The 15,403-nt window shown below is 41.3% G+C and overlaps 1 protein-coding gene across 7 annotated transcripts in view; it reads left to right on the top strand.

Annotated features, from left to right (window-relative positions):
* Window positions 1-15,403, top strand: part of LOC127504428 (IQ motif and SEC7 domain-containing protein 1-like) — an 83,137-nt gene that overhangs the window by 65,289 nt on the left and 2,445 nt on the right. For 4 of the 7 annotated variants that reach the window (XM_051878967.1, XM_051878966.1, XM_051878968.1 and 1 more), the window contains exons 4-13: window positions 270-431; window positions 595-717; window positions 944-1,110; window positions 1,317-1,456; window positions 1,697-1,726; window positions 3,262-3,387; window positions 3,513-3,612; window positions 4,011-4,172; window positions 4,811-4,990; window positions 10,076-10,346. In XM_051878967.1, coding sequence (XP_051734927.1) covers window positions 270-431; window positions 595-717; window positions 944-1,110; window positions 1,317-1,456; window positions 1,697-1,726; window positions 3,262-3,387; window positions 3,513-3,612; window positions 4,011-4,172; window positions 4,811-4,990; window positions 10,076-10,170 — 1,285 coding nt within the window. In that variant the 3' untranslated portion in view covers window positions 10,171-10,346. Of the gene's footprint in view, window positions 1-269; window positions 432-594; window positions 718-943; window positions 1,111-1,316; window positions 1,457-1,696; window positions 1,727-3,261; window positions 3,388-3,512; window positions 3,613-4,010; window positions 4,173-4,810; window positions 4,991-5,154; window positions 5,359-10,075; window positions 15,365-15,403 lie in introns of those variants that run through there. The other 3 variants (XR_007927376.1, XM_051878964.1, XM_051878963.1) reach the window with 3 other exon arrangements.

The raw sequence follows: 15,403 nt of genomic DNA, 5'->3' as shown, positions 1-15,403 counted from the left end.
AAAATAAAATAAAAATATATATTTTTACATGTTTTTGCTGTCCAATTTCTCAATTAACTTCAGTAAGTATCCTGTTAATTCAGTAGTAAGTCAAGGGGACACAAAGGGCACTGAGAATGTTGCCAGTGTACAAATAATGACAGGAATCAAAATGGAAACATGCTTGAATAATTGTGTTTGTGTGTATATGCAAATGAAACCTGTCCTTTTTTAGAGGGAATTTCAGAAGTGCTGTCTTTGGTTAGCTTCAACTGATCATCTGCTTTCAGAAAGCCAGAGAAGGGAATACAGTACCTAACGGAGAGGGGATTTATTCCCGACACGCCCGTGGGTGTGGCCCACTTCCTGCTGCAGAGGAAAGGCTTGAGTAGACAGATGATTGGTGAATTTCTCGGGAACAGACAGAAACAGTTTAATAGGGATGTTTTAGAGTAAGTATTTGCATTTTTTTTCATACTACTTCATACCCTTTTTGCTACCCATTGTGTTATCAGATAAATGTAGTTTTTCACTTTATACTATGCAAAGTGCCAATTGTTGTATGTCACAGGCATGTGTAGATGTGACATTTGAAGTCATGTGTGTCTGTTGCAGCTGTGTGGTGGATGAGTTAGATTTCTCAGGGATGGAGCTGGATGAAGCTTTGCGGAAATTCCAGGCTCAAATCCGGGTTCAGGGGGAGGCACAGAAGGTGGAGCGCCTGATCGAGGCTTACAGGTGCTGTCACATCACGAAACATATATCTACTATACTGAACCTTAATTCAGTTTTTTATCTCTGAAATCATTATGAAGTAACTTAGAAATGACAAATAAATAAGGTTAAAAGATAATCAATCACCCAAAGATGCTACATCACTAATTGTAGAAAGATAATTTTCATTGCATTTGATTTTAACGTGATTCATCAGAGATAGAATGATCTGTGGCGTGTCTTTGTTTAGCCAGCGCTACTGCATCTGTAATCCTGACGTGGTCCGTCAGTTCCGTAACCCTGACACCATCTTCATCCTGGCATTCGCCATTATCCTCCTCAACACAGACATGTACAGCCCCAACGTCAAGCTGGAACGCAAGATGAAGCTTGAGGACTTCATCAAGAATCTACGAGGTTTTGATTGAAACACACCGTTGCTTTCACTCTATTAAATGAGCTGACATTCATAACCGTAAATCACATCCGTTAAGGATGAGTCCATGGCTACAGCTCAGTTGGACTTGATACATGATCACAGAAGAGTCCAAATAAGGAATGACATGACATGCCAATTTAGTAGCTGTAAACTGTGTTATAGTCTTGTATGTGTATGTTGAAAGGGGTTGATGATGGAGAGGACATTCCTCGGGAGATGCTGGTTGGGATTTATGAACGGATCCAAAAGAAGGAGCTCAAAACAAATGACGACCATGTGTCTCAGGTGCAGAAGGTGGAGAAACTCATTGTGGGCAAGAAGCAAGTAAGTTCAACCCGGTCGGACTCTACGTTTATCATAATGCTGCTCTCTGTAGTTCATGAAACTGTATTAAAAGTTGCTAAAAGATACAGACTTCCCCAGATACTGCCCATGTAATTAATGAAGATAGAGAGTCTGTCAGTCATAGCTTAAGAGGTCTTATCATTTCTCAACAATTCTGATACAATTTTATATCATGATCAGTGAATTGCACGATTCACCCATATAACTCTTGCGTTACAGATGGGATCGCTTCACCATGGCCTTGGATGTGTAAGTATACTTCATGATGTATGTGGCAAATCATTTGTGTGTGTGTGTGTGTGGTCCTGGTAAACCCTACATTATGGAGAAAAAATGTCCCCCAAAAAAAGGCAATATCCGAAACCCTTGTCCTTGTGTGGACATTTTTTGGTCCCCATGAGGAAAACAGCTTGTAAATCATACTAAGTGATGTTTTTTGAAAATATGAAAATGCAGAAAGTTTTCTGTGACGGGTAGGTTTAGGGGTAGGGTTATGGAAGAGAATATACAGTTTGTTCAGTATAATAATAGAAAGTCCACATAAAACATGGAAACCCAACATGTGTGGGTGTATGTGTAAAATTAGCTACATTGTGGGGAGTAGCCAACAGTCCTCATGAAAAGAATGGCTTAAAAACATACTTATAGGGGACATATTATGAAAATCTGACTTTTTTTGTGTTTAAGTGCTATAATCGGGTCCCCGTGAAAAAGGACAACAGAGTAACTTTGTTTCAGTAAGCCTTTCTCTGCAAGCATGTGAAAAAACGAGCTGCTCAGATTTAGCTCCTCTAGTGACATAAGAAGGGAAACTTATTATAATATTACCGCCCCTTAATTTGCACGTTTCTACCCACGGCACCGCCATTTTGTTTTCGCAAGCGACAACGGTGTACCAGTTCTAACACCATTGCAAAAGTTTGAGCAAAGCATGCTAACTGTTCTGTCGTTGGCTGCACTGAACACTATTTAGAATCTTGTTAGCTTGGATAGCCTGCAAGTTGACCCTGGCAAGCTTGATTGCTAAAAAAGGAGCGTTTCTGTCTGAGCAATATTTTGGAAAAAATAATAGACCATTCACAGCATTTGATAGCAATCATAAACGTTAGCCTGGTGTGTATGGCTCTGTTTGGCAAACAGGTACGCCATGTATAGTGGGCGTCCATACGGGTTTTGCTAAAAGATTAACATGACGGCACATGCTAGACAATGAGTTGAATCAACTCCACAGCAACTACATAAATTTATCCATTAACCATTCAGAAATGTCCAGTTGCATTCTAAAACTTGTAACTGCTTCCTGAGTCTCTCCATCAGTGTCACACCGTTACTGACAATCATCATTTTGGCTGCGTATATTCTCCAGCTTTGTTGTTGTTGAGCAACCGAAGCGCGAGCTGTTAAAGCTCCGCCCTCTTCTGGAAAGGGGGTCGGGAGCAGCAGCTCATTTGCATTTAAAGGGACTCACACAAAAACAGCGTGTTGTTGCTCACGCAAATAGGGGCAAATTTGACAAGCTATAATAAATTATCTATGGGGTATTTTGAGCTGAAACTTCACAGAAACATTCTGGGGACACCAGAGACTTATATTACATCTTGTGAAAAGGGGCATTATAGCTCCCCTTTAATGTCTTTATAAAAATACAAAAACAGTTTATCTGTTGTTTGCATTTACAGCAAGGGCATAGAAAATATTATAGTTCAGTATAAAAATAAATAGACGTCAGTGGAACATCCCCACCATGCTAGAGAAACAAACATGTTTGTGTGTGTGTGTTGCAGGTGCTGTCTCAGGCTCATCGCAGGCTCGTGTGCTACTGCAGACTGTTTGAGGTCCCGGATCCAAACAGACTGCAAAAACTCGGCCAGCATCAGCGGGAGATCTTCCTGTTTAATGACCTCCTGGTGGTGAGAGAACGCAAAGATACACATAACAAATGACATCACCATGTTACAATGTCTATTAAAGATGATACAGATAATGTACAGATATGTGGCTACTGATCACTGTGATTGTTGCATTTTTGTGACAGGTTACCAAGATCTTCCAAAAGAAGAAAAATTCAGTGACATATAGTTTCAGGCAATCTTTCTCTTTGTATGGGATGCAAGTGATGCTCTTTGAGAATCAGTGTAAGAAACACATACACAATCAGAAATGAATATGAAATACTATAATCTTTGAGAAATCTTTCTTCAGTGTCATTTAAAAATGAAGGAATCAGTTATTAATGTATTAATTCACCAAAAATTATAATGTAAATAAACAAATAAATCACAGATAGACAATAAGTCTACTTAGTCGCAGCACGGATACTGTATGTGATGCATTTATGTAGTTTATTTCAGTGATTTATTGATATTTTTGCTTTTGACTTAATAAAAAAAGAATTATATTTCATTCCTTCATTTTATTGCACTCTCAGTCCTGCATAATGCTGTGTGTACCATAAGAATCCAGATAAGCGTATAATTTATTTACTTTATATGAATTTTTATGGAGTAAAATGATGTTTTCTTATTTTTCTCAGTCTATCCGAATGGTATCCGGCTGACTTCAGTCATTCCAGGTGCTGACTTCAAAGTCCTGATCAATTTCAACGCTCCCAACTCTCAGGACCGCAAGAAATTCACCAGCGACCTGCGAGAATCCATCGCTGAGGTCCAGGAAATGGAAAAGTACCGGATAGAGTGTAAACAGACCTTTATTCTTCTTGATCCCCACCTTTACCAGACTAGGTTTTGTGAGCCGCCCCTGTAGTTTTCAGACATCACTGAGCATTATGCTCTTTAAAGAGAATACCAACAGATGCAGAATTATAGTTAGGATTAAAGAGAGGAGAAACTGCAAAAATGACTCATCTTCATGGTTATGATTTGACAACCATGGGCTCATTAACTTATTTTCTGCTTTGCAGTAATGCTGTTACTCATTTCACAAGCGACAAGGCCATTCAATCATATTAAATGTCATTTGCATGTTTAATTGTACGGGTCAGAGGCTTCGTTCCACTGCGTTCCAATCTGGGCCACTTTGAAATGTGAAAATCAATCGGATATGCATTGTGACATTTTTACATTTATCCTAATTTCTTGCTTGGCTTCGATTCAAATATTTGATTGCAATTACATGTTTTTGTAGTGAACGTGTTAGTGCATATTAACTTTGCTTTCATTTCTAATGGACATGCCAGGATCTTTTTGATTTTTATGCTTTAGTATGTTATGGGAAGAGAAATATGAAGTATGAGTAAAGCAAACAGCTCTAGCTTGTTGTCCATGTGAATGTGTATGATATATGTATGAAATGTGTGTGTTTGAATGTTTGCAGCTGAGCTGGAGAAGCAGAAAGGGGTGGTCAGGCCCAGTATGTCTCAGAGCATGTCTGGACTAAAGAAAGAGACGGGAAATGGCACCATGGGCCGCACTAGTCTGGATGACACTTACGCCATGGGAGAGGGACTAAAGCGGAGTGCGCTCAGTAGCTCCTTGCGTGATCTTTCTGAAGCAGGTGAGTTCATTGTATCTGATGTACTGATGTGCAGCACAACCAGAATGGGAATATACTGTATATTGGTAAATATGAACAAAACTGACTGTGAAAATTTGTTTTTGCATTTTCTCCTCTTTGTCTTTCATTCAAAATATTCACAAAAATCTAACCTTTAATTAAAGTCAAATAATTGAAAGAAAAAATTTATATCATAAAATAAATATTTTTTTAAATATATGTATTCCACAATTATTGGCGCCCCTTCATTTAATACTTTGTGCAGCCTCTCTTTGCCAAGATAACAGCTCTGGATCTTCTTCTAAAATACGTAATAAGGTTAGAGATCTGAGAGCATTCCTCCATACAGAATCCCTCCACATCCTTCAGATTCAGACTTCCATGCTGGACTCTGTTCTTCAGCTCATCCTGTAGCCATTATTTTATGGGTTTTGGGTCGGGGACTGCTGTGTTCTAGTTCTACTCCAATACATTTTTTGAAATATAAATGGTGGCTGTCATAAAAACATGACGGATTTATTCAAACATACATTGAATATTGAAGAACAGTAAAAAAATATATAATGAATATGTTATATGGTGCATATATTTAGCAAAAAGCTCCTCTCTAGAGTTCATTTTTCTAGCTGACTAATTTTTTCAGAGTTTATAGTCACTGAACGGCTTTTCTGAGTTAAATGTGACATTACGTGATGCTGTTCACAAGCTGTTTTACTGAAGTCTTTCCACTGTTGAAAAACTGATTGATTGAACTGATTACACGAGACATGATACGGATCTCAGTAAGTACTGTATCTTTCAACATTCCTTCTGATGCTCATTCATGTTTATTTCAGGGTGTAACTAGTAGTAAAGCGGAAGAGATGATCCGTTCACGTACACTTCGCGCTGACGCTTCGCTTGAACTTAGGCACCACAGCAATCTGTCACACGGCATTAAACTATTATCTTATAGCCATTTCATGACTGTAGGAATTTAGCCTGTGTGTCACTTCATATTTAGAGCCCAGTGAGACTGAATTGTGGGTTTCATCGCGTCGCTTCACTCGCGCAGAAGTTGAAGATTTCTCAACTTTTCAAGCGCCAGCGCAGGCGTCAGCCAATCAGATCGCTTTATGCAAACACCCTAGATCAGTCGTTAGCCAATTGCATTCTTGCAACACCGGAAAGTAATGTGATTGGCCGTTATCACTATAACGGTCACAAGCTTCAGATACGCCCTCCGTCAAGCGTTGAGTGAATGCCGCGTAAGTGGTTGAGCTTAAACATAATATTTTCACATATCAGTATATTATAAATAATGTTTTGAGTTTCACTGGTAATATTAGATGACTGCAGTATGATGGGTCCTACAAGGTGTCCAGTTCATATTTACAGAATAAAGAATGTTGGCAAGCAAAAGTTCAGCCGTGGTGTGAATAGATCCATAGGAATCCACTGTTTGTATTCTAAATCTTTTTTCAATACTAATATTTGTGTCAGAGCTCTTGGGGGGGTCAGCAAAAAGTGGAGCAAGGGTCAGTCACAATCCTGTTCAACCGATGTTCAATACAAATTATACTCAATTGACAGCGTTTGTGGCATATTGATTGCCAAAAAAACAAAACAAAAAAAACTGTTCAAAGTTCACTTACAAAAAAATTTTCATTTTGGAGGTTTTAAAAGCTGAAATGTGAAGTGTATAACTTTATAAAAGTGCTTACGTGTTTCTTCTGTTAGAAATGTGTATAATTTGAGCTGTAAAGTTGTTTAAATCATCACTTTTACAGTCATTTTAGGGTTTTAAGTTTTATGGTGTATAGGGTTTATAAGTTGTCAAAATGTGTAATAATTTTGCACAAGTGCTGTCGTGATTTTACACTAAAATAATCTTAACACACATTGTTTCTTGTTGCTGTACTATTGAAACAGTGAGTATTTTAACGTTTACAATTTGACCCTATTCATTTTCATCTAAAGCTGCGTTCACACCGCCAGCTCATGGCCGTACCTAGTGCTGCCGCTCAAATGTTGTTGATAAGACTGCACATCTAAACATATCTTTACAAAATAAAATGACAGATGATATATAACTAAGATATCATTCTAATTTGACAAGGAATTAGTTTTCATTTCACTACAAACTAGCATTCTGCCTTCAGAGACTGCTGTTATATAACTGCAGCAGTGCTAGTGCATTAAATCATTAAGCAGATGAATAATTCATCAATATACAATTTCACGAGGTCACACGTACATGTAATCAGATAATCAGGTAAAGTACACTCTAAAAATGCTGGGTTAAAAACAACCCAAGTTTGGTTGAAAATGGACAAACCCAGCAATTGGGTTGTTTTAACCCAGCGGCTAGGTTAAATGTTTGCCTAACGTGCTGGACAGTTTTATTTAACCAAACTATTGTTTAAAAATGACTATATGGCTGGCTTAAAATGAACCCAAAATAGTTTGGAAATTAAAAATCAGAAACATAATTACTAGAGGCAACAATAATCAAAAGGTGAACATTTATTAATAAGCAATTTAATAAATGTTTATTGTTTTATTATTATTCATTAAACTTATTAATAAATGTTAATTTATTAAACATATTAATTAATGTTAATCTCCAACATACTTTGGGTTCATTTTAAGCAAACAATACAATAATTTTTAAACAATAGTTGAGTTAAATAAAACTACCCAGCAGGTTGGGACAAACATTTAACCTTGGGTTGTTTTTAACCCAGCATTTTTTTTTTTAGAGTGTATGCCCTATATTTGGCGTGCTGTCCAAGGGGAGGGTTCTTAAGCTTGGAATTTGGGCCGACCCCAGAGTTCGCTCAACAATGCGATAGTAGCTTACACAATGGGAAAACCCCCAGGTGTGACAATTGTCTAAAGCCCATATAGAATCACACAAATTCATTGGCTGATGGTGCTGTCACTGCCCTCTGAGGCAGAGCGTCACCGATGCCATAAAAGTAAGTGCTCATGAAATCATCCCTCAAATTTATGTTCTTCAGGAAGATGGTTTATCTGCCTGTGCTTTGAATTATTGGATTCATCATGTTTCAGCTACCCTTGGAGCATGGAAACATTGCTCACGATCACAATGTCATGATTACAACAGGGTGTGCCCCCATGGTATAATTTTCCCCTTTTGGGTTGAACATAATGTTGTGATTACCACAAGGTGTACTCTCTTGGTGCATGTTTGGCCCCTTATATTGAGTCATGTTCGCCGTGTTCTAAATTTCGGACGACTATACCTGTGCATTTTTTACAGTTTTCTCACTTGTGCTTCATGCAACAATGCCCTCGGAGGAGATGTGCTGTAGTTTATATGACCATAGTGTTACGACAGGGAGATGTTTGCACATAGATAGCTGTGTTCAAGTCTAGAAGATCTCTAGAATTCTATCCAGTTTTGGCCATGCCCACTTCACTTCAATGGAGTGCTCCCCATAATAGTCGGTTTTCGGGAGGCTCCTGTGTTGAGGCAGGAATTCATTCCTTGTTGGAGAAAGGAGCCATAGAGGAAGTGCCTCCTTTCTAGAAGGAATCTGATTTGACAGTTGATATTTTATGGTCCCGAAAGAGGATGATGGTTTGCAACCGATCTTGGACTTGAATCTGAGGAACTTGATCTGATGGATGCATATTTAATTTTCAGATATTCTAGGGCCAAACAAACACACCTGAAGTAGCTAATCAAGGTGTTCAGGGTTGTTTGAACATTACAGGCAGGTGTGTCGGAGCAGGGTTGGAACGGAAGTCTGCAGGAAGGTCACTCTCCAGTAGCAGGGTTGGTCTAGAGACAAAGGGAGAACCTTAGGTTTGCTTCAGGCAAAGCTGACCAGTTCAAGGTTGTTCCTTTCGACCTAGCCTTGATGCCTCGTATGTTCACAAAAAATATGGATGGCACTCTGGCTCCATTGACGCTCTAGGGTGTGTGGGTGTTCAATGACCTCGATGATTGGCTGATTCTAGCGTATTCGGAGGAGTTGGTAATTCGACATCAAGACTTAGTTCTCGATAATGTACAGAGGCTAGGTTTGAGGCTAAAGCCTTCAGAAAAGTGTTTTGTTTCTGAGGCAACAGACAATATTTTTTCATGCACGATGCAGGCAGAATTGATTGAATCAGTTAAGAGCAGGGCAAGAGATCCAAACTGTTGGGTCTTATGGCAGTGTCCTCGGTGATACCATTGTGTACCATTAGACCTACTCCAGTGAGGCCATTTTAATGGTGGATAAACAGCTAAAGGGTTCATCCCTATTGGCATGCTCACCACAGACACAAAGTTACCCACATATGCTATGAAACTCTGTTACAGTAGAAACATCCCCAGTTTGATTCAGGGTGTTTGGTTAGGCAAAATTTGTCACAACAAGGCAATCACAACAGACAGGTAGCAGTTTGAAGCAGGAGTTTTGTCACTGAGGGCGGTAAACATGTACACAAGTTTGCCATCTCATTTCACCACAGAGGAAAAGAGAGGGTGAAGGTTCTGAAAAGCAACTTTGTACTTTTTTTCTCAAGTAACCACCAGGCCACGCTTGTTCACTGACTGTAAATGACAAGAGAGGGAACACTTGTAGGAGTGCAGTGAGACTGGGACATGTTAAGGGTCATTGAGCAAATTAGGCAAACATTCAAGCAGGTGTTCCGCCGGTGTTCACACTATGTTATAATATGTGCTCCAATGCTGAGTGCACTGATGATGAGACAGTGTATAACTACCATCATTGTGAAAATGATTTGAGCATAAAGTCACAAAATTGCTGAACTGATACATTCTGATACGTTAAAAAGTTTCCACTAACAGTAAATGTAGATCTACATTTGTATGGCCAAATTAAAACTGTCCCTTGGAATTGTTACTACTGAACCAGGTAGGGGGACAGCAAAAGGGCTTCTTGTTTTTAACCATTCACTGAGCAATGTGTCTTGGCTTATGCGTATTTGCTAATACTGGCAGCCATGTTGATAGTGACCGAGAAGGTTCAAAAAGTTTCAGCTTGCTCTGTGTTTACAACCGTTTTGTGGCACTTAGAGTGGAGGGATGTTACATCTCTAATTTATGCTACTGCATGTCTTGGACAGGCAAGCATGGGTGCCGTACCAGTGCAGGATCTCTAGACCGCAGTATGGAAGTAAGTAGGCAGTGGGTAGTAATTATTGTATTTAATAACATGTAATGCTCATTTCTTTGCACATACTGTGCTTCATGAGTCAAACGTTCATTCTTTTTCTTGTAACTTATTTATTGATGCCTAACCCGCCTGCCTGCTCACGCGCATGCATGAACTGCTCGCCTACTGAAACTAGAGCTTGTGCAGATGGTAAGAAAGACCTGACGCCTATGTTTAAGAATGCATGTTTTTTCAAACAATCTGATGATGGCTTCTTGATGTTCCTTTAATTCACTTGTGTCTGTTAGATGGTTTATGAACTTCACATATACAGACACAGAGTGAAGCTTTGTTTTTTACTCAAGTTGCTCGTCTTTGGTCATTGCCTGGTGTCAAGCAGGGCTGGCGCCACAGGAGGGGAGGGCCGTGAGGGGGCGTCGCCTGGACTATCCTTAGACTATTTAAAAAAACACAATTGCCAAGTGCATAGGCTTTCTAGCATTAATATTATTAGGTTACTATAGCAACATTTTAGTTAAGGACAGTCTGTTTCAGTCACATTTTGAGCTCTACTGGGTAGGCTAAAGGTATGATGAAATATTTTTTGTTTAGAGTAGGGGTCTCCAGACTCGGTCCTTGAGGGCCACTGTCCTGCAGAGTTTAGCTCCAAATTGCCTCAACACACCTGCCTGGAAGTTTCTAGTATGCCTAATTAGACCTTGTTTAGCTGGTTCAGGTGTATTTAATTGGTGTTAGAGCTAAACTGTGCAGGACAGTGGCCCTCCAGGACCAAGTTTGGAGACCCCTGGTTTAGAGGGCTAGATAATTGGTCGTAGTTAGCCAAAAGCAGACACAATTAATTACTTTTGCTGGTGATAGTATAATGGTAATCTGTCTATATTCATGGTTAAACCACTGAAATTGTGTATCAAAGACGTATTTATATCTGGTGGTCTAAAGCGTGTTTATTTTCGAATACATTGGCCTTGGCAATTTTCCTTTGTTTTATGTAGTAATATTATTCAATGCTCTGCTATCTGTATTTGCTCATTAGCTTTTAGTTTCATAGTTGTATTAGTGACAGGTTTGTTTACAGTCCAACAAATACGTGAATGGGCCACAAATGTTCTTCTAACTGGGGATACTTTGTGTTGCGGCATCGCCCCCTTTCTTTACGTCATCGCCCCTTCTGCAGTGCTCCGCTGGCGCCAGCCTTGCCAGCAAGTCTCATCATGCTGACTGGAACTTCGAACACTGGGTCAGATCAAGAAAAATGTGGATTCCAGTTTGGTTTTGTTCATTATATTTCATTCTGTCATTTTGACAGGTGGATGGTTTGAGTTGGCCTATTGATTCAAAGTGGATTGCTGCTTAGTTCTTCTTACTTCATCCATTCAAAATATCTAACATTGGGAATCAAACAATGTAATCTTCTGTTAAAGATAAAGAAATAAGACAGCTGAAGATGTGTCAAAGTTGAATGCCTGAAGTACTGCTCACTCCAAAGAGCAATGCGTTTTTGCAGCCCTGCATGTTAAAGATCTCTTCTTCCTACCTAGGTGCATGTGCGAGATTCGAGATTGTTACATTGAACAATTTTAATATGAATGTTCTACAGCACATATTCTTTTGATTTCTACTCTACAAAAGGATGATTACAGCAAATGCAGATATCTGTCTAATGTTTACATTTTGAGTCTGTTGATTAACTCTTTCCCCGCCATTATACGGTAGGGGGCGCTGTTATGCATCTTCTGAAAGGGAACAGAATAGATAATCAACCGATAATCAAGTTGAGATAATCAACCTAATTAGCACAAGAGGAGGTATATATATACCCAACCTATCTCTATCCTACAACAGTTTTCCAGTATTTGGCCCCGTTCGATTGCTATCATGTCAGAGATCAAAATCTTTCCCTCTGATGATGAGTTCTCACTTCTCCTCGGATCCTCCGCCGCAACCTGCTGACTCCAGGATCACTCCCTCTCCGCCTGGTTCTGCCGCTGAGCCCCAGGCTTGAGCACCTGCTCCAAAGGGGGCCTGCACACCAAGACACCGAGGACTACCATTGCCCCCACCAGTGACACATCCGCCACACTCCCCGCATCTTCTTATACTTCGGCCATCTCTCTCATTGACAAATGAACGGTATTAGGATTGAGGCAAGCGCTGATAAACTCAGGCGTGCAGTTCTCACAGAGAATGAATAAAGCCCAGTCCTGTCGTGACGCCGTACGTAGCAATGCCCTAGCCCGTCCTGCTGAATGCTGCCGCAGTGTAACTGTGCGTAACCACCAGTGGCAAACAAAATCTGAGCGCAAATACTTTTAAGTACAGATACTGACTTGGCCTCATTTATCTCTGCTCCCACCCAGTGAGTCAAATCACTTAATTGACTAGGCCAATTTGTCAGTCATTTTCAAGAACATAGATCAAAATCTTCTTGTGTTCTTCCTGTTCTGAATTTTGCATCGCTTTCGGTCGCTACACCGAAATAATTTGCTCAGCGTTCCCCCATAGACAGCACAAATCAAACAATGATCACATGAGCTTAAGAAACTGACATATTAGTATACTATTTAAACCCGAAATCCAATAAATCCAACAGACTCCATAAAAGGGGGTCTCGGGATAAGAAATCTCCAAAGTCCACACTTTACTTTCCATTTCCATCAGATAAAATGACAAATAAATGCATACACCGAGAGCGCTCCACTACTGCTCCATCACAAGCACAGTTATGCCATCTGGATACTCAATACAGATTAGGTGAATGCACATTCAAAGAGTTTATTGAACAGGTATATAAATCGTCATTCTAAACTAATGCGCTGTTTCACCCCGGCACCGCCCCTCTCTCCTAACACTCTGCTCGAACCCAAATCATCATATGCTCTCTTCACCACAATGCCGCTGGCCATATCACGAATGCCAACGCCCTGGAACCCCCTCCCTTTGCATAAACATCAAAGCACACATCCTTTCAGAAATTCAGGCTGCTGGCTCCAGAGGCGGATCCAACCCCAACCCAAGTACCTCACTATTCTGAGCTGATCTTCCCATAAATCACCCACTAAAACCTCTTCTCGACGAATTGCTTGGCTCCATCCTCCAAGCCATTTCCACCAGAATCCTCCAATCATGCCTGACAGCTAGGAGAGGTTTTAAGACATTCCATATCATGTATAATATGCTGTTTCCTGATTTTTCCCTGCTCTCCATCTCATCATTTATTTGTTATCTTAATAGCATCAAAGGCCTCCAAACTAGTTCCAGTGGAATCCAATTCCTTCATAAATGAATTTATAGCATAACCTCCCTTGAAATAAACAATGCACAGACCTCCCTCCTTATGAAAGGTATTCAAAGATCCCAACCTCCCCACCCAGATGCTAGACAACCCATAACTCTGGACATACTGACTAGATGTATCTCCACCCTTCACTCGGGCTATCACTCCACAAATACCGCAAAAGCAAACAGATTAAGCTAAAAATGCCACTTCATTTACATCTCCCGTCACCTATTCAGCCGTACCATTGTCTTGTCTTACTTAAACTTCAGAAGCTCTCAAGTCAAATCCCCATCCGACCCACTCTTCGTAGATGACTCCAACCGCCCTGTCACACGTTTTTGGTTCCAAAAGCTCCTCAAAATGATTCTCATACAATCAAGCTGACAATTTTTCCAGTCACTCATTTTGAACAGGGGCAGCAACCACAGCTGCCCAAAAAGCTCTTACGTCACTCGCCTGCCAGCAAAGCTCACCCATCTGATGCCGTGAGCTGCAGGCTCCTCTCAGATGCTGAAAAACAAAACAACAACAAAAAATTCTCATTCAGCCAGGTGTTCAGTCACTCATTCTGCATAGGGACAGCAACTACAGCAGCCCAAAAAGGCTCTCCCAGTAACAGATCCAAACTCTTGGTTAATGGTCATCAGATGTTTTCAAAAGTTTTATCAGGTCTAATCAGTTCCATATCAAAAAGCCCATCAAACCCTCATCAGCTAACCAGTCCATGTTTTGTGAAACTTCAAATCCACCGTATCCACCCTATTCAAACTCCAACATTCTCAGCATACCAAACTCAAATAATAACAGCAACTGCGGGCTCCCAGGTGGGGGCACCCTGGGGGCAGGGGGGCACCCTGTTTGTGGGCTCCCTCAAGTACATCCGCAAAGTGCCAGTTGAGCCCTCCGATTCGGTTTCAGTGAGAGCTCTCCCCTTTGTGCCACCGGGCGCCCCTCTTCGTGTTGCAGCGTGGGCTCTCAATTCGGAGGCAGTGACGGGGTCAATTCCTTATGGTTTCGCCCTGCCCCCTCCAATGCTGGTTGTGCCCTCCCGACTGAATGCAGTGGGTGCCCCCATTCAACTGCAGGTGGGGCTTACCCGTCCAATGCCATGAGCTCCCTAAGCTCCCACTGGATGCTGTGAGAGCCCTTCCGGTCAAACGGGCAGACCCAATCCCACAAAACCCCTACTCAAGCGGGCATCCCGTTCGGCTTCTAGCAAGGCTTACCAACCAAATATCGTGAACAGCAAGCTCCTGTCGGATGCTGTGTGAGCCCTCCCGGTCAAGTGGTTAAAAGATTTGTGCACCCCCATTTGACTGCTGGTGGGGCCGACCCATCCGATGCCTTGAGTGGCTAGTTCCTGTCGGATGCTGTGTGAGCCCTCCCATTCGGGCAGTTAAAAGATTTGCGTGCCCTGTTCGACCACTGGTGGGGCCAACCCGTCTGATGCTGTGAGCGGCTAGTTCCCATCCGATGCTGCGGGCATTTAAAAAAAAATCATGTGAACCTTGTTTGTTGGCCGATGGGGCTCATCCGTCTGATGCTGTGATCTACAGGCTCCCGTCAGATGTTGTGGGAGCCCTTCCGGTCGAAACGGCCATGCTTTCCACTTTCGGCTGCCACCTGTCCGATGCTGTGAGCATTGAACTCCCGTCAGATGCTGCGTGGGCCTCGCCGGTCAGGCGGTTAAAATGACGCGCACCTTGTTTGTCGGCCAGTCGAGCGGCCAGGCTCCTTCCTGCAAATGCCAGCCTGCCAATTTACAGCAGACAATTTTTGGGGTCTTCTAGTCAATCCGTCTTCTGGTGGCTGTCCCTTGCTTATTTTCTTCTTTGGAGGAGTACTCTGGGTTTGGGCCAAATTCCAAGCCTAGAGGCCTCCTCTCGGACAGCATGCCAAATATGCATACTTTAATTTCTATATCTGATTATATGTAAACTCATGAAATGTTTTATTAACAAAGTTTGAGAGGAACACGTTCAGACCAACCTAATTAGCACG

This window comes from Ctenopharyngodon idella, chromosome 22 (genome assembly GCF_019924925.1).
Source record: "Ctenopharyngodon idella isolate HZGC_01 chromosome 22, HZGC01, whole genome shotgun sequence".
Lineage (NCBI taxonomy): Eukaryota > Metazoa > Chordata > Actinopteri > Cypriniformes > Xenocyprididae > Ctenopharyngodon > Ctenopharyngodon idella.
Note: the sequence above shows the minus strand (reverse complement) of the source record. Positions and strands in the feature narration are given on the sequence as shown.